At 42.3% G+C, this 22,553-nt stretch overlaps 3 protein-coding genes across 4 annotated transcripts in view; all 3 read left to right on the top strand.

The window, feature by feature from the left end:
- LOC114140844 (histone deacetylase 4-like) overlaps positions 1-8,954 on the top strand; it is a 62,624-nt gene extending 53,670 nt beyond the window's left edge. Inside the window, exons 13-27 of one of the 2 annotated variants that reach the window (XM_028011104.1) lie at positions 52-276; positions 1,076-1,271; positions 1,387-1,520; positions 1,596-1,698; positions 1,777-1,823; positions 1,901-2,008; positions 2,611-2,666; positions 2,879-2,966; positions 3,054-3,173; positions 3,734-3,831; positions 4,038-4,156; positions 4,671-4,804; positions 5,535-5,619; positions 6,002-6,146; positions 6,491-8,954. In XM_028011104.1, coding sequence (XP_027866905.1) covers positions 52-276; positions 1,076-1,271; positions 1,387-1,520; positions 1,596-1,698; positions 1,777-1,823; positions 1,901-2,008; positions 2,611-2,666; positions 2,879-2,966; positions 3,054-3,173; positions 3,734-3,831; positions 4,038-4,156; positions 4,671-4,804; positions 5,535-5,619; positions 6,002-6,146; positions 6,491-6,530 — 1,698 coding nt within the window. In that variant the 3' untranslated portion in view covers positions 6,531-8,954. Of the gene's footprint in view, positions 1-51; positions 277-1,075; positions 1,272-1,386; positions 1,521-1,595; positions 1,699-1,776; positions 1,824-1,900; positions 2,009-2,610; positions 2,667-2,878; positions 2,967-3,053; positions 3,174-3,733; positions 3,832-4,037; positions 4,157-4,670; positions 4,805-5,534; positions 5,620-6,001; positions 6,147-6,487 lie in introns of both variants that reach the window. The other variant, XM_028011103.1, reaches the window with a different exon arrangement.
- Positions 8,955-12,680: 3,726 nt separating this feature from the next.
- LOC114140474 (ribose-phosphate pyrophosphokinase 2) lies at positions 12,681-18,887 on the top strand. The gene is made up of 7 exons (XM_028010382.1): positions 12,681-12,998; positions 15,042-15,225; positions 15,413-15,511; positions 16,164-16,288; positions 16,403-16,576; positions 16,684-16,843; positions 17,940-18,887. The coding sequence occupies exons 1-7, from the start codon at positions 12,877-12,879 to the stop codon at positions 18,030-18,032; spliced, it is 957 nt and encodes a 318-aa protein (XP_027866183.1). The 5' UTR covers positions 12,681-12,876; the 3' UTR covers positions 18,033-18,887.
- Positions 18,888-19,867: 980 nt separating this feature from the next.
- On the top strand, positions 19,868-22,182 carry LOC114140476 (thymosin beta-12). The gene is made up of 3 exons (XM_028010383.1): positions 19,868-20,006; positions 21,117-21,229; positions 21,313-22,182. The coding sequence occupies exons 2-3, from the start codon at positions 21,130-21,132 to the stop codon at positions 21,339-21,341; spliced, it is 129 nt and encodes a 42-aa protein (XP_027866184.1). The 5' UTR covers positions 19,868-20,006; positions 21,117-21,129; the 3' UTR covers positions 21,342-22,182.
- Positions 22,183-22,553: the final 371 nt, after the last annotated feature.

Raw genomic sequence — 22,553 nt, 5'->3', positions numbered from 1 at the left:
TTGGATTATGAAACCGATTTTTTTTTTATTGTTGTTTTATGTTTTCCATAGATGATGGGGAAGCCGGGCGAGTCGCCCGTGGGGCGGCAGCACCAGAGCCACCCGGAGGAGACGGAGGAGGAGCTGAGGGAGCACCAGGACGCCGGGGCCTTGCCACCGGGGGTCACCATCAAGCAGGAGCCGCCGGACCCACAGGAGCTGCAAGAGCTGCAAGAGCTGCAGGAGGAGGCACTGCAGCAGCACCGCGAGCGGGAGCAGGAGCTGCTCTTCAGACAGGTACAGCATGAATTTACATCCAAAATATCGCTTTGGATCCTCCACGCGACAAAACATCAGAGATAAATCATTTGTTTTGGCCGCCATCTGTTGGCGGTTTGTTGTAATTACAGTAGTACGGTAAAATTATTTTAAAAAATTGATCAGATTATTCACACTTCTCATCACTACGGTGAACTTTGTAAGCTTGAAATGTGAAATGTTTAAGAAAATCGTTTATTGTCTCAAACTAAGCATCTCTGTCTTGTAAGTTTTCATATTCAGAATGATTAAAAATAAAAGTTTGTTTCAAACATATTTCAGACATTTTAAGTATAAGCAGGTTGTGCTTCAAAAGAATGATAATTTATTATTGCAATAAGTAGGCTGCATATGACCTCGATTTTATCCAAGCGTCCATTGAGGTATTTTTTAAGACGTTTCTGGTTCTAGTGGACTTTATTTAGCAGTAATCTAACAGGAAGTGGGCAGAGAGAAGGGAGGAAAGACATGCAGCAAAGGAACCGAGAACTGGATTCGAATTTGGTGTGTTTTTAAAGTGAAATTTGCCGCTAAGCAACCCAGTCTGAAAACCTCACTCATCTTTTCACTCACATTTGTGACTGTTCATTGCCGTCCGCAGTACAAGACAGCGTAACTCTGCTGTGAACTAGGTAACAGTCCGTGGGAGAGAGGCGTTTAGGTCAAAATAGTTGGTGTGATTAACATTAAGAAGTTAAACTTGTTTAGATAAATCGGGTGCGCAAGTACATTAAAACTTGTTAACATCTGCTTGTCTTCTGCGTTGCCGGGTGAGCAGCAGGCTCTGCTGTTGGAGCAGCAGCGGATCCACCAGCTGAGGAACTACCAGGCGTCCATGGAGGCTGCCGGCATGTCCATGTCCTTCCCTGGACACAGACCCCTGTCCAGGGCGCAGTCGTCTCCGGCCTCGGCGTCGTCCTTCCCCATCAGCGTCCCCACGCAGGATCCTCCCGTCAAGCCTCGCTTCACCACAGGTCAGCACATCTGACCAAATCCTTGAATTTCTGGAAAATGCCTCAATTTCAAGTTGATTTGGAAAGTCTTTGAAAGTGCTTGACATTCAGACTGCAGAGCTTTGCGTCTCCTCAGGCCTGGTGTATGACTCCCTGATGCAGAAGCACCAGTGCATGTGTGGAAACACCAACAGCCACCCGGAGCACGCCGGGCGCATCCAGAGCATCTGGTCCCGGCTGCAGGAGACCGGACTCCGAGCTCAGTGCGAGGTGAGCCTGGAACCCGACTCCAGTAGACGGTCGGACCGCGATCGCCTCTCCGTCTGACCGTGTGTGTTTGCTTAGTGTATCCGTGGGAGGAAGGCCGCTCTGGAGGAGCTGCAGACGGTCCACTCTGAAGCCCACGTCCTGCTGTACGGAACCAACCCACTCCGGCAGAAACTCGACTGTGAGTTTCACTCTGTTCATTAAAACCAGAAAATGCTGCTGTTTTCTGCTAATCCCACATTTCCTCCCCGATCAACAGGTTCCATAACGCCCATGTTCGTTCGGCTGCCGTGCGGAGGAGTGGGGGTCAGTCACAACCGAATTCGTCTCCCGTAAGTTCCCCCTCCCCACAGGCGTGTCTGACGTGCATGCTGGTGTTTCAGGTGGACAGCGACACCATCTGGAACGAGGTCCACTCGTCCAGCGCGGCTCGGCTCGCCGTCGGCTCCGTCGTGGAGCTGGTCTTCAAGGTGGCAACCGGAGAGCTAAAGGTAAACGGTTCTTACCCGGCCCACAGCATGATTTTCAATAAATTCAGATTCAGAAGCACTAATGTTCTGTTGTTTCATTTGTGATTCAGAATAACAAGAAATGCTTACCTCTAGTTATTGATTTGTTGAATTAAATTTTTTCATTCATGCCATAATTACCTGATTTTTGGGGAATGGGGGGGATAATGAATAGGATAGAAAAGAAAAAAAATGGAATTCCCCCTAAAAAAAAGAGAGGTGAATTTGGGAAAAGATGGATTAAATAGGTTGTTACTTTCCATCAACAGAAATACAAAAGGCATCCCCCTCAGCATGAGACTGCCACCACCATGTTTCACTACAGGGATCCAGTTAATTCTTCCGACACACTGAGCGTTTTCCGTGTTCCTCAAAAAGTGTTATTTTAATACATATATACAGTACATATATCATGAAAAACTTTCCAAAAACTTTGATCCAGCACATAAAAGCCTATAAAAAATCCAGAATGTTGTGGCTGGAGCTTGACTGAATGAGGGATGTGAATTCATCTGCAGCAGGTTTTTATCTATTTGCGTCAATCAGTTCTGCTGTTTTTAACAAACCTTCGTCTTTCTTCCCAGAACGGTTTTGCGGTGGTCCGCCCTCCTGGACACCACGCCGAGGAAAGCACCCCCATGTAAGGCCACATCCGTCACCACACGCACCTCCCAGAGGCGCTCATTTATCGCAGACACAAACAGCAGCAGGGAGAACAGCGACACTAACCGCTGGGTTTATTTGCACGTAAAGTGTAAAAGGCGAAACGTTGCCATGTAAACCTGACAATGTAGCACTGAAGTGCGTTTGCATGTGGATTTGTGACGGTTGCTGCCTCTGCTGCCGTTTCAGGGGCTTCTGCTACTTCAACTCGGTGGCCATCGCGGCCAAACTGCTGCAGCAGAGACTCAGCGTCAGTAAGATCCTCATCGTGGACTGGGTTCGTCTCCTTAGCAACCGCATATTTTTGTTTTAACCTGGTCCTAGTTTGGTACTGAACAAGCTCACTTTATCTCTCTAACGTCAGGATGTTCACCATGGCAATGGCACCCAGCAGGCCTTCTACGACGACCCTAATGTCCTCTACATGTCTATCCATCGCTACGACGACGGCAACTTTTTTCCAGGAAGTGGAGCACCCGATGAGGTGAGTTTTTCAACCTCTTCTAGTGACTGAAAATCTTTTTAAACTATTAATAATTTAAAATTTTATCACTAGAAGATTCTCCTGTTTTCTCAGTTTGATATTTTAGATAATTGCAGAACATTTGGGCAAATGTTTTGAATCATTATCCCACTAAATCTTTTCTTAAACATTTTATTCTGAACCATTTCTTAATTAGTCAGTGCAGTGCAGACAAAACTTGTCCATTTTATTACTTATGATTAATTTATTTAGACTTAGACTTAGACTTAGACTGACTTTATTGTCGTTTTGCATGCACAGGCTGTATACAGAACGAAATTTCGTTGCATACGGCTCAGGACAATATTTTGAGGTTCCAGTGTTTTGAGGTTACTCCAGAATAAAATAAAATACAGTATAAAATATGAATATAAATATGAATATAAAATATAAAGTGTAGGACTGACAGTAAAATGGAAGTTATTATTTTAATACGTAAGAAAAAATACATTCTTTTGGTGGTTATCAGATGTTAAAATAATGGAGGTTGTCACCGTTTTTTGTTTGGTTCCTCTGTTCAGGTGGGGAGCGGTCCAGGGGTGGGGTTTAACGTCAACGTGGCCTTCACCGGAGGCCTGGACCCCCCCATGGGAGACTCAGAGTACCTGACTGCCTTCAGGTAACATTTAGGAAGATCTGACTCATTTTTATGCTTTGGGTTCTTTTTGTTATCATTAAACTGTGTTCCAGGATGTTTGAAGCAAAATTTTCTCAAACTGAAACTTACTCAATCAATACCTCTTCACTGCTTCTGTTTCGATTATTGACCTTGAAGTGTGAGCTGTGCAGCTTGATAATCCCCCCGCAACCCCGCCCTTCTCCCAGGTCTGTGGTGATGCCAATAGCCGACGAGTTCGCTCCAGACATCGTGCTGGTCTCCTCTGGCTTCGACGCCGTGGAGGGACACCCCCCACCGCTGGGCGGCTACACCCTGACCTCCAAATGTGAGCAAAAGATTGTTTGAATCCTTTTTTTTATCTCAAACACCAGCTGCACCCACCAGTAGGATAATGTGCAGCGGCATCCAATTTTTCTTTTTTTTTTTTTTTTTGGCATGTGACTGATAAATATCAGGGTGTGTGCAAACCCTTAAGGAGTCTTAAAATAATGTATGTAAATATAAAGTTTAAAAATGTCTAAAGTATATTTTAAAAAAGGTAAGTTGGCCTTAAATGTCAGAATGTCTTGACAGAACTATTCTATGTAGTATTTTTCTGACTCGAGACGATTGAAGCTAACGCTAACTCACTGCTAACATACACAGCTAGCTGGCTTTTTTTTTGTCTGTCATGGTAAGCATAATTTTATTGCCAGTTGGATGGACAAAGTCTCTACATTTCGATGGAGATGCAGGTCTTAAATTCCATTCATTATGTTCTTAAAAAGTCTTAACTTAAGTTAATGAACCTGCAGAAACCCTCAATATGCGCATATTTGACTAAAGGTTCTGCCGCTCAGGTTTTGGGTATCTGACCAGACAGCTGATGACCCTCGCTGGAGGCCGGGTGGTCCTGGCGCTGGAGGGAGGTCACGACCTCACTGCGATCTGTGATGCCTCTGAGGCCTGCGTGGCCGCCCTGCTTGGACAAGAGGTAAGAAGTTCCTAAATTTAGCATCTAGTTTTGATTCTGAACTGGGGCTGGACATTAGATCAGTTTTATTGATTTTTGATTATTCTTGGTTTTTGAATAGTTGATTTATGGAAAATCTGGATCTGTTTTTTTCTCCAATGCTCTCCAGAGACGCCGTCTTATTTTATTGCTCCTATTTATTTGGACTTTGAATTTAGGTCGACTCTATGACGAAACATAAGGGTCAAACTACTACAAAAAATGAACAATTCTAGGTTTTTTCAAATCAAAGCAACTTTCTTATAATTTTAAGAGGTACTAGTAAAATTGAGTCTTTATTCTAATAAAACTATGACATAACTAAACACAGCCTGGCACTAACACTCTGTCTCAAAAAACACTTTCTGTCATTTCTAATTTCTATTTTTAGAAAAGAAAGTGAGAAAAACTATCAACTAAAATCAAATCCTGTATAGAAAAATTCGACCACTTTGCGCTATTCTGAATGCGTTAAAAAATATTTCTTCCTAGCTGGAAAGCTAATACTCATATTTTACTGAACGTGCAGTGTTGATTTATTTCTGGAGCAGCATTTCAGGAGTAAACAGAACAGCGGGAATTTGCTGGGAATGGACGAAGCCTGGTTTTCCCTTGTGCTTTTCCTGTCCAGACTGACCCCTGGTGGAAACTCGCTCCATCCTCATGTTTCCATGCTCTGTTTTCATGTTGTGTGTGTTTTTGTCACGTGCAGCTAGATCCACTTCCAAAGGCCGTCCTGGAGCAGAGGCCCAACCCCAACGCAGTGCGCTCTCTGGAGAAAGTCATAGAGACTCACAGTGAGTTCGGCCTCGGTCATGTAAACACATACACACACACAGCGCCGCCACGGGAAACACACAGATGTTCTCTAGCTACAAAACACGGAGGATTACACACAAGATTCTCTGCTGCTGATGGACAGAGTTCTCACTCTGAGTGGAGAATTAGAAAGTGCAGATATGGAAGTGGTTTGTAGGACTTTGAAGGTTCAGGTTATAGAGTGGGAAAGTTTTCATATTTTTAACCGTGTTATGACTGTATATTTGCTAGAACTGCACTATTCTTTGGTTTTCACATTGGTGAAAGTCAATGTGGACATTGACTTTCACCAGAGTGGACATGCGTGGGACACGTTCCCCGCTTTTTCTTATTTTGTCCTGTCCTTCCCTTCCATCTCAGGCAAGTACTGGCGCTCGGTGCATCGTTACTCATCGCGGCTGGGACTCTCTCTGCTGGAGGCCAAGCGAGGCGACTCGGAGGAGGCCGAGGCCGTTAGCGCCATGGCGTCTCTGTCTGTAGCCAACACCAACACAATGGATCAAAGGTGCAGCTTCCTGAGAGAGCTTAGGAGACAAATTCCTTTTAATATAAGCTTTGAAAATCACAAAATGCTATTTTTATAGCTTTTAGTTGGACATTTGTGGAATTTGTGTCTTATTATCTAAACATACAGCGCCTTCTGAAGTTACTGTCCTTTTCATCCTTGTTTAAATTCTACATCTTATCCAGTGTATGAATTTCATGAAGAGTATGAGATCATGCATAGAAGCACATTTTCTGACTTCACACACATTTAAACTCTGTATCTTGGTCAGTGGATGAATTTGATGAAGAACGTGAGATCATCTGCATATGAGTGTAGTTTCTGACTTTTTTCTCTCCCAGCAGGACTGAGGAGGAGCCCATGGAGGAGGAGGCTCCGCTGTAACTGAGGCAGGCGTCAGGGCGTTGCAGTTTTGCCATTGACCTCTCCGGAGAAGAGCCTCGGCTGACCCCTTCATTTAGTCGCCCTCGACCCCACTCACTACGTCAGTCACCTTGATTGGCGATCTCTCGGTCTAAAACGAGGGAAGGGGAGAGGGGCGTGCTCAGCCTCAGCGTAGGGAGCCAATCAGAAGACAGAGGACTGAACTGAAATGGGGGAAAAAAATAACAAAACTTAACGGCGTTGCTTAGCGGCACTCGTTTAGAGACACTCATTGTTTTTTCTGTCAGTCTTCGCACCTTGGCGTCAGCCCACAGCGGCCGACTGTGCGATCACGGCAGCTGATCGAGATCGGATCTTGTCGCAGAAAGGAAAGGTGTGCTGTCACACCCGGTGCTTTGCGCAGCTGCCCTCTCTGACCGCATTCAGTCGAGAAAGCAGGGACAGCGGCCGTTTGCGGCCGTCCTGGAGCAGCTCGGGAGGGGTGTGGGGAGGGTTGCGGGGGTAGTGAGGGTGTTTGTTTCTTCTCTTAACTTCATTCCCCACTAAACAAGGGGAACGCCGCGGCATCTGGGAGGACTTTTTTTTTTTAACATGCCGCACTCACTGTGGATTCCTGTTTCGCCGTCGTTCGAGAAAGGCTTTTGCAAAAGATTTCGACGGCTGAGACGGTCGCCCGCTGGAGCAGCCCACCGTCGAAGGTTGATGAGTCAGAGGAGTGCCTTGGAGAGGGGGATGGGGGGGTCCGCCTGTTTTCAGGATTGTTCAGGAAAAAGATTGCCTTAAGTTTAACCGTTTCTCCCACCAAGGAATTGGTGCGAGAAAGCAGACGGGGGAAGGAGGGAGGAACGACGAAAAAAAAAAAAGCTAACAATCTTTCAGCATGTTTACTTTGAAAGTGACGGAGATGACATTTATGTCTCCGACAGCCTCTCTTGAAGAGTTACTTTACTTTTTTGATGGATCTATTTTTCTGTAAAAAAGTTTAAAGAGAGAGAGAGAGAGAAAGAAACCGCTTTGTAAAAGGTAGTTGCCAGCTTCTTTAGACAACGGTGCAAACACTGAGAAAAGGAATCGGGTCGCGAACTCTCACAGCAGTTTAGCCTTTGATGTAGCCTCCCTTTAAGAGTCAATGCTTTTTGCAGAACAATTTGCAGAGCATGCATTTTAAGCAGATTTTAACGAATGTTGCCCAAAAGAGAAAGGCGAGCAAGGAAAAAAAAAAAAAAGAAGCCAAAGCATGAGTTTGCATTTTTACCGTTCTCTTACATGGAAAGGGCGAGTCGACACACAACATTTCACGTATTGGCCCTTTAACCCTCTATGGTATGCATTATGATGCCAGTTAGGGGAAAAAAAATATCTGGAGTTTTAAAAATTTTTTTTATTAATCTTAAATCACACAGGCAAATGATATCAGTTTCTGATTAAGTGAATGTCATCATAAATCTGCTTGCATTCTTACAACAATTAAAAGATAATTTTGATGTTTGGAACCATGAAACAATGAACAAAAGCAATACAAAACTTTTTCATTTCTTGTTTTTTTTTTTTTTTACATTTGGTGCTCCACTCCCCTTCTTTTGCCGCCCTGGGCACCTGCCCACACAGCATAAAAATAGTTAACATGAAAAATTCTCCCAAAATAAGTTTGAAATGAGCTTTTCCAGAAGATATTTGGCAAATCAAAGCACTCTTGTTGGTTCCTTATGGTCGTTTGTCTGTTTTTAAAGTATTGCATCATGTAAAGCGGTGCCTTTCGGAGCTCTGGCAGGCCAACATGGTACCATAGAGGGGGGCGGCAAAGCTCCCAATACCCGGTCCAACGTTTACTGATTTAATCCGCCTCGGATCAGGTGAGCATTTCTTTACGTGTGCTGATCGAAAGGTTGGCAACTACCTTAATGTGAGCTTCACATCAGTCGTGTAAATTTAACTGAATATATTTTGATCGTAATCCAAGTATTGTCGGTTTGTATCTACGTGTTTGAGTTTCCGCATCGATGTGGTCGATCTTATGATATCAGAAACGTGTTCGGTTCAGCGAGTCCGTTTTTTTTTTTTAACGTGCAAGATTATTTTTCTAACGTCTTGTTTTTTTTCATGCATAGGTTTTGTTGTGTTTTGTTTTCATCCATTTTTTTTCTGGATAGATATAGTTCTGCGTTCATGTACTTTTAGTGCTATTGTTGTTTATTCTTTCTTGTATTTATGGAAAACGAGGAGCAACACTTCCTTTCTTTCTTTCTTTCTTTCTACGGCTCCCGAAGCCTTTTTCAGCATTTTCATCAACTATGTATTTATAACATGTACTGTTTATAGGAGATTTGTATATGGAAACTTTATAAATGTACTCTTACCTAATGACAGCTATGATATTGTGAGCAAAAAAATCCTAGTACGGTGTATAAACAGCGTATTTAACTCGTCATCGACTGCACTGTTTTTCAAGCGGCCCTCCGGCGAATCACGGCACGGCACTGCAGTTGACTTTTGACTCGTTTCATCACTTCGTTGCCTCATCAGTTCATCCTCCTCCCGCGCACGGACGACGTTCACCTTTTGACTGTGACCGCGCCGTCCGCGCAGACGTTTCAAGGCCGTTTTTACGTAGCTCCCCGCGGCACAAAACGGCAAAGAAGGAGAAACCGACTTGCTGCAGCTTTAACCAGACGTTTACATACGCTGGATAAAAAAAAAGGAAACGTTGCTGTTTTTTTCTCACCTTTGGGCATTAAATCCGACTAATTATTCTGTTTTAAATTACTTACATTTGCTAAATGCCTGAATAATGACACTGACTTTATTAGTTTGAATTCTGAAATGAACAAAAATGGACCTTACCAGAGGGGCCGCTTTTCTTTGGTTGATGCCCATTCTCTGTGGTCATGGAGTTGTGTTGATCACCTGTTCAGGTTATTTTACCTTTGTTTACCTTTGCTGTGGCTCATTACAGCCGCTGTAGTTTCTAAACGTTGGACTAATTACCTCGTTCGTTTGTGAGTTTACGTCATTCACAACAAACATCAAATAGAACAAATATATTTCATAAAATTTTAACAAACAAATGGCTTCTACTGCGGTAATTATGTGAAATTAAATTAATTATATCCCAGCTTCAGAAGATTTGCCTTTACCTTCTCAGAGCTCTTTGGTTCCTCCTATCAGCCTGTAGCTTCTCATATTGACGTCATCAAACCAAATTTCAGATCTACTATAACTGACTGACACCTGCTGGTCTCAGGTTTGCAACCAGCTTGTGACTGAGAAACCAGTAACCTCCTCCCAGATGATGACATGAACTGGTTAGTTCCTCTGTCCATGTAGTAGCTGATATATTGTGAAAATCCGGTAGAAATGATGCATTAATGGAGTCATGTTTACATAGAAACAAGGGCGCGAGGCTTTGTTTGTGAGACTTGCGGTCACGTGGGTCGGTTGTGGGCGGAGCTTGGTAAGGTCCATATCCTGATATTTGGTCGACTTGTTGAGGTCACTCAAGGATTTTTGAAATGTTTCCTCCAATTACATCCAAAGCTTGAACCTGACTCGTGTGCAAGCGTCTCAATTTTGAGAAAATAAAACAAAATATTTGATTATGTCTGGCATTTAGCTTGTTATTTAAAAATGCTACTCTCTTGTGACGTAAAACAAGAAAGGTTTAGGTTGATTTAATGTCAAACGATGAGGGAAAAATGGGTTTTCAAACAGTTTAAACAAATCCGGTTTCAGCTGTAATTTAAAGACGCCCATCATGTTTAAGCTGATATAATTTTATAAACTTGTAAGATTCGAAGTTGATTTGATGTTTTTCGAGCCTGACAATACATTCCACTTGTTACCTGTTTAATTTGACTTCTCTTAAGTATTTTTATTTTATTTTATTTTATTTTTTTGTAGAAACCTAAGTAACCCAATTTTTTCGTCGTCGTTTTTTGCTGTCTGCTCGCACCAACTTTAACTCTTTGCATGGTTTGTGAGTCAGCATGCCTGCTTGTCTATGTAATGAAAAGAAAAGAAAAAAAAGAAAGAAAATTGTATTTGCACAACAGAAGAACACTGGAGGGACTTTTAAGATGAAGCCTCCCGGGCGAGGGAGGCTTATCTCCAGCCTCCGCTGGCTGAACGATTTACAAAGACTTTGACGCTGAGAAGCATTTGATATTTTTCACACGATTCAGCACTTATGGACTGCGTTTTAGAGAGACGTGCTCTGCCAAACCTCCGCAACATTCACAACTCCAAGAAGAGACTCCCAAAGAACGCTCTCGTTTCAAAGGGTTTTTTATTTTTCGTTTTTATTTTTGCAAATGACGGATGTTGTCTGGAAGGCAGTTTGGGAAAACCAAGGGCATCACCATTTGATTGTCACACCCACCTCGACCAGTTCTATATATATTTATATATATATAGACATATATATATATATATAAACCACTGTGGTTCAAGAGCAAATCTTGGTTTACATGTAAATTGATGAGAAAAAAAAAGTTATTTTTTTGTTTGTTTGTCTCTATTGATGAAAAATGTTCTCTTTCTTTGGGACCTACGCTTTAGACATTTCATCTCTGACATCATCTATAGAATATATTTCTGAAAATTACGAATGTTTCCTGTGTTGTTTTTTTTGTGTGTTCGTTTTCTTTCTTTATGAAACCAGATAAATGTTTTGATTGAGTAGCTTTCTTTTTGCTATTTCATGAATGCAGCGCATTGACAGCAAGAAGTCTGAGCAGAATTGATTTAAAGAGATACACTTTGAATTATCTTGTTCCCAGTTTTGCTCAAAGTTCACAACAGCACAAAATGCTGTCGGGCAATCGATCCCTGCCGTGGGATAACTCCAGTATATCTTCTACTTCTGATTTTTCTGTTGATCTGATAATGTGACAAAGAAAAGAAGCTTCCCAGCACATGACAACTTCAAAAAAAGACTCAGATGACTTCTCTTTGAGTGGAAAACCTAATTACAAAACACAGTCTGGTGACTTTCCTCTAATTCTGCAGGAAAAGTTGTCTCCTCTGAAAAGTTGTTTCAGCTGATAAAGGAAGCAGTCATTATTTTTTTGAAGTGATCATAAAAAATACATACAAAAAGGCATTTTAGTGATGTAGAATTAACTGATTAATAAAAATGCTATAGCATCAAAATATAACAAACAAAACGAGTGCTAACCTGTCAGTAAAAACATTTAGATCAATTTCAATCACTAAGTAAGCTCCTTTATCATTTAACAGATAAAATTGTTATCAAAAATCAATATTTCAGATATTTTTGGGTACTATTCCATAAATGGGATAGGACTTCACTTTGCTGTGCAGAAAAATATCGGTCAAATTATTACAATTACTGCAGCTGTCACTTGATTGTACACACTGGGCAGCCATGTTACATTTTGAGGTCTGTACTAAAGAGAAATCTCAAACTTTTCTACTTGGATTTTTAGCTTCAAAGTATTTTCTAATATATAAATTTCTTTCGATGTGAAATTTCATCTTCCAAGCCAAACCGCAATTTACAATTAAACAAATTTACCTTTTCTTTGCTTCACTGTTATGATACGGCAAACTGCACAAATCTATGTCTTATTGTACAACTGTTTTAAAATGCCTGTCGTCATGGTGCAAGTTGGCAAATCTGTTAATTACATCCCTTCTTATAAAAAAGAAATAGTGTAATGCAAAGAATTTATAACATGATGTAATATTGAATTAAATTATGAATTAGATTTTTGCATTTTTATGATTACAAACTTAATTGGTGAAAAGAAAACTGAACTGATAGACAATATTTGACAGTAATCCGGGATGAAATGGTTTGTACAAAATGGAAGTTGAAAGGACGAAATGGCAACATGTAAGTACAAAGTGGGAGTTTACCTATAATTATAATATTATAAGACTTCTTACCATACAATATGGTCAACATTTATTTCAGTTCACATGCCAGCAATGTAATATTTTTAGCCCGATATATCTCGTTAATACCTAATGTTAATGATTAAGCGTGCTAATGTTATCTGTCAAATGAATTACAGACAGCGGTGTGGGTTAATTATATGTTACAAAGCTTGCCATAACATGTATAGTAAATAATGACTGCGTGTATCAGTGACTGTCCAATGAGGAGCGAGCTCTTCCTTTCTACATGCAAATACGGACCTGATATTTCCTCTCTGCGGTCTGTCCTCAGCGCTGCGACTGTGCCATGCTCAAGCTGCAACATTAGCACTCTTTACTTCCCCCCGTCTTCATCACCCTGTGGGGAGAGACCCCTCATTGCTTCCGCGATCTCCGTCGCCTTTTTGTTTTCAACGCGTCTGCAGCGGAATCCCTCAGTTTTGAGGACATGCCTAACATCGTGCTTTTCAGCGGGAGCTCCCATCATGACCTGTCCCAGAAAGTGGCTGATCGGCTCGGACTGGAGCTCGGGAAGGTGATCACCAAGAAGTTTAGTAACCAGGAGACGTGGTGGGTCCGCGGTTTATTCAAACACTGTGTTTCCCTCTTTGTTTTAGTCATTTTGCATGTTAAAATCAAGCTGTTGGTCTCGCACGGTGCTCCATCACCGTTATCACGTGTGTGTAGCTTAGCTTCAAGGCTAACATGTAGCCTCATGTAAACAGAGCAAGCTAATGCTAGTGTCCCTATACTCGGACAAAAGCCCATATTTAAGTGTTTTGTTATGTTTTTGACCTGCCTGCAGTTCAAACGAAGCAGAAAGTCTGACTTTAGATTCTGAATAATAGTTGGGCGTATTCACTGCTGCCTGTGACAAGACTTTGTCTCTCATTTTTCACGGTCTTGCTAAAGTTCTCACAGTTAGCTAAGAAGCTAACATTGCAACTTGGGACACTGGACTCGATTTTTGGGGTGTACTAATTTGGACACAACACCGTGTGGCGTTCTCCTGTTTAGCCTGACTGATTTGTGTTGCAGTATTTTTCATGTACTGTTGTACATATGTATGTAATTGTTGCTTTATATCGGGGTTTTTGTAATGTTCTTTTTTATTCTTAGATTTCGGAGACAAAAATAACACAACCCAGTACACGTTTACGTCGTTAGCATAGAAGATATACGTAAATAAAATAGAAAACGCCCATATTTATCATATGAAAACAGGTTTATGTTATTATTTAAAGTAGTTCAACAATTTATTCAGTAGTATGTTAAATGCAGAACTAAATATTCCTTAAATGTCCAAATAATTCCTTAAAATGAAATATAATTTCCTGCAATGTCATGAATCAAAATGAAAACAATTAAAATTGTCACAAAGCAAACACTGTTTGCTTAAATATCTGAAATTATTTAAATTAGTAAATAATTTATTCACTAGACAATATGCAAATGTATGTGTGCTTTATTGATCCCAAAGGGAAATTAATATAATTTTAGTTTAATAAAAAAAGACATTTAAAATACATTCAGTAAGTTAAGCTATTTAGCTTTTCTATGTTTCATAATAAAATAATATGCAAAAATAATTTATAAAAATTTGTCAACTTTACATTTTTAGAAGTTATTAGGAGCAAATATTACTTTAAGAGTTGTTAAGTTGTATTTGCCCCTCAGTCGTCGGGAGCCGACGCTGAAATTGTCACGTAAACCTGGTGCAGGCTCAGTCCAGTAACGTGTGCAGTAATCATTCATTTACAGTCATTTTTCCAGGCGCTCAGGTGTGATTGGGTTACGGTTGGGAGCAGATCACAGAACTCCCAGCAGCTCCCTGCTGCATTGCCTCTCTGCGTCAGGGAGGTTAATTACTCTTAACTCCACTGTGGTCAGATTCACATGCACACAATCCGTGCTCATTAATTTCCAACCTTTCTGATTCTTGCTCGGGCTTTAGCCCGGTTCTTTCGGGTCTTGTACGCTGCTGGGAAGGATGACCTTTTTGGGCCTCGTGGCGCTCCACCGTGGCAGTGTTTTCCCCACTGCAGCGTTCATTCCAGCATGGACTTGTGGCAAACAAAGCAGTTAGAGTAGCTTTTTTTTGTTCGCAGGGTCACTTGTTGATCATGTTGTCTCAGGGTAAACAGTAAAATAAGTTGACGATGTTTCCTAAAGCGGAGATGGGGAAATTTTGTCGTGGCAAGGCAGAGCTGAATTCTGAAAGAAAACCTGCACGAGATTTGAGTCTGAGCATGTTAGAATGGCCTAGACAAAGTCTGAGCTTAAATCCATTTAGGAAACAGTTACAAAACTTTAAATTTGTTGCTGCTCTTAAAACACAAAGATTGCGCTGTTACCTTCTCACAGCTCCGCTCTGCTGCAGCGCCAGTCTGACCAGGTGACCCCAAAGGTCAAGGAGCGAAGCGGCGGAACGGAGGGAGTTCCTGGAAATGATTTTGCACATTATTCCTCTGTTTGCTTTTTGTTGCAGCCAATGTTTAATGTTGTTCAACATTAATCACCGGTTGTGCGCCGCCGGCAACTCAAACAGCCTGGAAAACAGCAATGCTGCTAATGTGTAATTTTTTACTTTTTTTTTTTTTAATTTCCTGACAGCGTGGAAATCGGGGAAAGCGTGCGCGGCGAGGACGTGTACATCATCCAAAGCGGCTGCGGCGAAATCAACGACAACCTGATGGAGCTTCTCATCATGATCAACGCCTGTAAGATCGCCTCGTCGTCCCGCGTCACCGCCGTCATCCCCTGCTTCCCGTACGCCCGGCAGGACAAGAAGGACAAGGTCAGGCGAGCCGCAGAGCCGAGAGAGTTATTCCCCCGCAGCGCCGAAGTGGCGACTCCCAAAAGAAAGGAAAAAAAAAGTTGTGCAGCACGTTGTGCAGGTGCTGGCACGCTTCAAAAACCCAGAGCGTCTGCACAGCCTGATCGTCGGTTTTTCTTTTCTTTTTTTTTTCCCTGTCTCGATTCAGAGTCGAGCGCCCATATCGGCCAAGCTGGTCGCCAACATGCTGTCGGTGGCCGGCGCTGACCACATCATCACCATGGACCTCCACGCCTCACAGATCCAGGTGTGTGAGCTCAACCTGCCAGATGAACATGTGAACATGTGTAAAGAGCTAAAAAATACACGAGCAAATGTGAACAAAATTTAGACTTTTTAAATTGTAGCTCAGTTTAAAAAGACTTCCAGAACTCAAATCTGTATTAACACGTATGGAATAGTTTGCTCAGCCTCTTTTTACAAGAAAAAAGCTCTTCTTCCTCTTCTTCTTTAACTTTCTATAAGTGTTCACTCTTTCCACAGGTTTCTTCAAATTTTAAGGTCTAGAAACAAAGAAAAGTTGACTTTGTTCTCAATTCTGGCCTTAATTTAATCAATAACTTGTTAAATACATTGCATTTATATTCTACTTAAAAGAAAATATTTCAGATTACACATAGAAGAAATACTAAATAAGTGAGTGACAAAATGAATCTGTAGAAAGGTGACGATGTAATAGTGCCTGTTGAAATAAATGGGTGGCAAAGAGAGTGGTTAGGGTCAAAGGTCAGCAACCTTTTCAGCCCTGCGAGTCATTTTTGCCTTCTGTTCAGCTGAACACTAGTTTAGACCCTCCAAAATGAAAAAGCTTTTTATTTTATTTTTTTTTACTCATCTTAGAAAATGAGTTTAGATTTTTAAATTCTACAATAATCTTCGGGGTTTTTTGCGTTCTGAAGGGATTCTTTGACATCGCCGTGGACAACCTGTATGCAGAGCCCGCCGTCCTGCAGTGGATCAAAGAAAACATTCCTGAGTGGAAGAATTGCATCATCGTGTCTCCAGATGCTGGCGGAGCAAAGCGGTGAGCAGATTTGATAAGACACATCAGGGTCAAAGGGCGGCGTCGCCGAGTCAGCACAGCTGATTAACAGACCCTGGGGGTCGCTCTGTTTGGTTCTGGTTGCGTTTCGTGCAGCGTGACGTCCATCGCCGACCGCCTCAACGTGGACTTCGCCCTCATCCACAAAGAGAGGAAGAAGGCCAACGAAGTGGACCGCATGGTTCTGGTTGGGGACGTCAAGGACCGCGTGGCCATCCTGGTGGACGACATGGCCGACACGTGTGGCACCATCTGCCACGCCGCCGACAAGTTGGTCCCCCCTTCCCCCTCCCCCTTCCCATTCAGGTCCTCAAGACGTTCGCCGCTTGCCCCGAACGTCTCTCTTAAAGGCGCCGTGTTGGTTTGTCGTCCATCAGGTTGATCGACGCCGGCGCCACCAAGGTCTACGCCATCCTCACGCACGGCATCTTCTCTGGCCCGGCCATCTCCCGCATCAACAGCGCGCCGTTCGAGGCCGTGGTGGTGACCAACACCATCCCACAGGAGGAGAAGATGAAGGCGTGCCCAAAGATACAGGTAGGCGTTTTACTTTTTTTTTTTTTCTGCTTTTTCTTAACGTCACCTACTGATTCCCTCGACTTGAGTCAAACGATTTGGATTTCATTCCACAAGTTTTCTGCGTTTGATGAACTTTTGCCACCAATCTTCCTCATAGACTCGTTTGTAGTCTCCCTTCTTGGTTCATGATGACCTCTCAAAAGTTGGCTGTTTTATGTCCTTAAACAACTTTGTAACTAAATTGGAGGTATGATGACATTCTTTCCCTTTAGAAGACCAATTTTAACATCTGTACTTCCCAGGTTTTTTCCTCCAAATGTAACGATGTTCATTGAGGTCAGACAGTTTAGTTTTATTCTCATCAGACAACCGGACCATTGTGTCTGCATCCATTTTCCAGCTGGAATCAGGCTGCAATGTTCAAATTTAGTTTTTGGAGTCGTGACTTCTTCCTTTCTGAGCTGCGTTTCAGTCCATATCGTTACAGAACTTGCTTCACCGTGAATAACGTCGTTGTCTTACCCATACCAACCAGTGTCTTTTTCAACATTTTTTGCAAATATCTGAAACCTGGGTTCATGTGGAAGTTTGGAAAGAGTAAATTCCTGCTGAAACCAGATATTTTTATACACCTAATAAAGACATGTAGTTTTGTCTGTTAAATCAGACTAAATCTTTCTCATTTTAGGTTTGTTAGAATTGTGTCTGTTTGATAAAAGCCAGAAAACATACTGAGAATATATTTTTTTAGTGATTTTAAAGTTTGTTTGTTTTTTTAACTTTTTGTATTTTCTTTAAAATCAAATTACTGTTTGCTTTTTTTGAGAGAGACAACATATTTAGTTACATTTTAGTTCACTTCATCCCTGCTGTGGGTTGTAGAAGACATTAATGGTGAATCCAAACTGTCTTCTCAAGTTAATTCGTGTTGTTTGTATCTCCAAAGTTGGGCTGGAAACGTTTCAATACTTACTTTGAGGATTCTTGAACGGTGCTTGAATGTCACTGAGAGCGTTGTAGTTTTCGGAGCCCCAGTGAACACATCAGAGGAGGAAGTGAAGCTTTTAGAAAGTGTTACGCAGAACTGAGCTGGCTCTCCTGCGCTTCCCACCAGGTCATCGACATCTCCATGATCCTGGCCGAGGCGATCAGGAGGACCCACAACGGCGAATCGGTTTCGTATCTCTTCAGCCACGTGCCTCTGTGAGGAAGAACCACCCCGCCCTCCTCCTCCTCCTCATCCTCCTGCGTTTCTCCTCCCACGAGGCCTCTCTGGCTGGCACTTTCTGGCCGAACGGCCTCGCTCGTGTGACTCCCAAAACGGTCACACACACGCCCACACACACACACACACATCGTCAGTGACATTTCCACCCAGCAGACAAGACCAAGTTTGTATTTATGATTTCCCTGTTAGTTCTAAGTTTCACTTCAACCAAGTGGTCCATCTTATTTCTTTTTTTTTTTTTTTTATTTCTTGTTGAATCCAGTTTCAGTCGTGCATTCCTCACTGGCATGCGACGCAAACATTTAAAAGCGTCTCCTTCTAACCTTTTTAACTCGCTAACAGTCTGACTTAATTAGGTATTCATATTCTGCCATCAGTTTTTTTTTTTTTAATCCTTTTTTACGAGCCACAACAAATGCAAGCTGCTGTCATGACGTTAGCATGACCTCTCTGATCTAATCCTTCTGATTGTATTAAAATGCTCTCCTAACTAACGCGAGGTGCGGCAGGCGAGTTGCCTGCTCTTTCAAATAAAGGTCATGAGAAGCGATGAAGCCCAAAGCTTTGTTTTTTTTTTTTTGTTTTGTTGTTTGTTTGCTTTTTTAATAGTGTTTAAGAATCCGGGACTTATTTGCTGTAAATCGCCGTTGCTGCCACAGCAACGGGTCACTTCTGGTGAGTAAAGGCAGGTTTCACAGTGTGCCTGAAAGCGGCTTGAAAGGTGATTTTTAAAAGAAAGAAATGTGCTGATTTTTTTTAATTTTATTTTATTTTTTATGTACCACAGGAAAAGCTGTTTCTTTTAATAATAAAGTTCTGAAAATTGCAAACTGATCCCGACTGGGTCTGATTTTTCTCTTTTACACGAGCAGTCAGCAGAAGTAAATCCTCCCTTAAGTCTACGAAACATGAAATGAATTAGGCTAATTCGTTTTGCACCTGTGTGGAAGTGGAGTTTGAATACATATTTGCATCAAAGTGGCGTTGCACGGTGCAAAACTAATAAAGGTGCAAAACTGATTGCAATTATGGATTGGCGTCTGCAAGAATGTCAAAAACTGCAGGAAATGATCAAACTGAAAAAAGCTCTATAACCTTTATATCGGCTCTGATTAGAAATTAGTGGAACTGCAAACATTTTTTCATATTTGATTAACAAACCAATTAAATACACACCTGGAATTTATCTTAATTTTCACTTGAAGTTCCTTCTAGTTTACTGAAATCCCTCTTGAACATCTGAAACCTACTTCTTATTAACACTGATCTGATAATTCTCACATAAAAGAATTATTTATTTATATATATATATATATATATATATATATATGAGGAACATGCATGTTCTGCCTGTATTTCTCTGAGGGATGTTTAGAGGCATCAAGCACTAAAACTGCTTTAAAAAGGAGTGTGGGCTACTAACAATACAAAGTTTTCATTTATACATATATAATTGTGTGAATATATAAATAAATTGTTTTGGGGATAAACGTTTTGCTTAAGATTTCTTAATTCTTCTGCGACCCCAACTGTTAGGGTGTGTAGCGGAAATGTACGCCTCATCGCCACCAGGTGGCGCCTAGTGTTCACAATTTAGCAGAAAGAGCCAAACATCAGGAAGGTCACATTTTTAAGCACTTATATTTTGACACTAATAAGTCACCTCAGTATAACGGATGACATAAAGTGAGCGTGTCTCTTGTCTCATTCTGGGTCACATTTTGAATATTAAATTCACGTACTTTCATTTCATTCTTTTACCCTTTTGCTTCCCTTTTTGGAGAGCGTCCCTTTCGTCCAGCGGAGGGCGACGGCGAGCGAATAGCGGGGAGGAAAGCTGGTGATGTCAGACGTCATTAGCATATTTCTGAGTATATGAGAGGCTTGCGCAAAGACGCCAGCACTACTGCAACCCACCGAGCACAGAAGTCTCATCAGTGAGCCAGCACATCGGTAAGCGCCTCTTCTCGGCTTGTTTCGCCCATCTTTGTCCCCGCTATGTGGTTCCAGCAGCGTTTATGGGGAACCAAGCGGTGGGATTAATGTTGGAATTTGATGAAGACGCAGAGGAAGGATTTAAAAAAAAAAATTTTTTTAGGCAATATACAACTGGATTAGGAAGGAAACGTATTTAATTGGCTGCACTTTTACATTTTAATTCGGTAAAAATCATTTGGCATGATATGACATCAAAGCTTAATTCGTGCTTTGTCTTGCGCACGGTCTGCTTTTCTTTGTTGTTGCTCTGTGTGCGCGTGAGCTGCACGCGCTCAGTCCCGTTATCAACCCGCTGCTTTTATCTTGTGCGGCAGACTATTTCCTGTTTAGAAATCCCTCCAGCTTTCTCTGTTAAAACCAAGACAGAAAGTGAAGTCGAAGTTTTTTTTGTTTTGTTTTTTGTTCATTTAAGGGGAAGCTGAATGAAAATCTGGGCGGTGGTTCCCTCAGACTGCGACCCCGACGCCAGAAGTACGTGATTGGTGAATTTGCGGATGTTGCACAGCTGCCATCCGCGCTCAAATTAAACCGCTTCTGAATTTAAATTGGACTCTAAATAAAAGACATGCATTCCCTGCTTTTCATTCTACTCCCCGTCAGTCCTCCCAGTCTACGCAGCATAGGAACTCCCATTGTTATGTAAATGCCAGACTAAGACTGGCTTCGGTGTCATTGTGCGCCTCCCCCTCCCCCCAGCCTCCCCAGCCTCCTTTGGGTGCAACATCCCCGAGCTGTGTGCGCAGGGCAGCGGGGATGCATGCCGATGAAATCGGGCTTTGCTGAGCCGCAGGCGAACAAAAGGAGGCGGTCAATTTCCGTGGACATTACAAGGAGCGAGCTGAGAAAGTGATATTCGCTGGCTGAGATTTTTTTTTTCAGGCAACGCCCTTTCTTCCCTCCCCCTCTTCCTGATAAAAAAACAAGACCGCATGCTTGGGAGGATTTTGAAAATACGTCATTAATGTCCAACAAGCTCCTTTCCCCCCCACGCCCCCTTCAGGTTTTTTGCATATGCTGTAAATTAACTCTCCATATTTTTTTTCTTTTTTGCTCCTCTTCTCTTAGACTAACTGCAACAATGAGTGACAAGCCCGACATCTCAGAGGTGACCAGCTTCGACAAGTCCAAGCTGAAGAAGACAGAGACGCAGGAGAAGAACCCCCTGCCTACGAAAGAGAGTAAGCTCTAGCTTTGGACTCTTGATTTCTAGGATTTGCTGCCAGGAAAGGTTGTCTAAATCTCTTTATTTTGTCTTTGACAGCCATTGAACAGGAGAAGCAAGCATCATGAAGCCCCTCCCTTCCCGTCATGCGCTGTACACCCCCTTCTCCTCCTGCATTGCCTTGTTTTCAGTCACTTCTTTTAGCTGTATAACTCTAACCGAAATTATGAATCGACGACTATAACCAAGCTGCACAGCCATGTGGACGGATGATGCCTCTGTCAGCCTCATCCCCCTACCCAGTTCCCACCTTCGTGCTCCGTTCTGTTGGCCTGTAACAGAGGAGGAGGGGGCTCTGATCTGGTCCAAACGCCACCGAGACTGCCAATGCTGACCTGCAGGTTGGGGGGCCGTGGGGCTGTGGGGCGTGGTCTGCGCTCCAGGAAGCTCATCATCGTCGCACCTTCATCACCACCCAGCATCCCGTGTGGCTGCTTTTGCGCCAAAGCCGAGGCGTCGGGCTCTTTTTCTTTTTCGTCTTCTAATTTTCGGAAATGCACAACTTTGTTCGTACGCTGGCCAAAATGTAAATGCCCAAAAATTGATACTGTCACAACTTTTTTTTTTTTTTTTTTTTTGTATGTATACATACACAGATTAAAATAACGGATTTCATCTTGATCTAGGAGAAGCTCAAATGGACCTATCTCGCGGTCCGATTGTAACATACTTGGGCCCTCTTTGTTTTCTGAGCGATTCAGGGAAGCGCTTGTGTTGCAATCTCCCCGAGTTGTCTCTGTTGAGGAAATTGTTTGGGTAACTGGTTCTGTGTTTGCTTTGAACTGTTAATCAAACTTCTTTTGGAGTTTTGTAAATTTCCCAGCAGTCATGTTACTCTGCCACAAACCATTGCCAGAAAATGGAAAACCGTGAAATGTTGTAATAAAAAGAATTTGTTACTAAAATGAACTCTTGACTGCTCATTCTGGCTACATCACACACTCGAGGTTTCTCCCTGCATTGTCAAAATGCTTGCATGACTTTCAAATTTACTGCTAAATGATTAGGTTGAGTAACATCTACCAAGCCTGCCTTGTTTCCTGGGATCAAGGAAATTCACTGCCCCGAAAAATCTTGTTGGCTAAATGCTATGCCAGTGCTAATGAAGCTAAACGTAAGGTGCCAAAGTCCAATCCTCAAGGGCTAGCATTTTTGCAATTGCAGAGTTATCCCTTCAACACTTGAACCAAATGTCTGCAATGCCTTGGTTTTGTAGAGGCTTTGCAACAAGAATTAATTTGCTTTTGGTGTCGTGGAGGTAGAGTAGGTCTCAGGAACCC

This window comes from Xiphophorus couchianus, chromosome 24, assembly GCF_001444195.1.
Source record: "Xiphophorus couchianus chromosome 24, X_couchianus-1.0, whole genome shotgun sequence".
Classification (NCBI taxonomy): domain Eukaryota; kingdom Metazoa; phylum Chordata; class Actinopteri; order Cyprinodontiformes; family Poeciliidae; genus Xiphophorus; species Xiphophorus couchianus.
Note: the sequence above shows the minus strand (reverse complement) of the source record. Positions and strands in the feature narration are given on the sequence as shown.

What these genes read in the sequence shown, in the direction of transcription:
- LOC114140474 (XM_028010382.1), top strand. Translation starts at nt 12,877, where the DNA reads ATGCCTAACATCGTGCTTTTCAGCGGGAGCTCCCATCATGACCTGTCC. An exon ending in TTTAGTAACCAGGAGACGTG is followed by an intron (nt 12,999 to 15,041) that starts GTGGGTCCGCGG and finishes ATTTCCTGACAG; the next exon opens with CGTGGAAATCGGGGAAAGCG. An exon ending in AGGCGTGCCCAAAGATACAG is followed by an intron (nt 16,844 to 17,939) that starts GTAGGCGTTTTA and finishes GCTTCCCACCAG; the next exon opens with GTCATCGACATCTCCATGAT.
- LOC114140476 (XM_028010383.1), top strand. Translation starts at nt 21,130, where the DNA reads ATGAGTGACAAGCCCGACATCTCAGAGGTGACCAGCTTCGACAAGTCC. An exon ending in CCCCCTGCCTACGAAAGAGA is followed by an intron (nt 21,230 to 21,312) that starts GTAAGCTCTAGC and finishes TGTCTTTGACAG; the next exon opens with CCATTGAACAGGAGAAGCAA.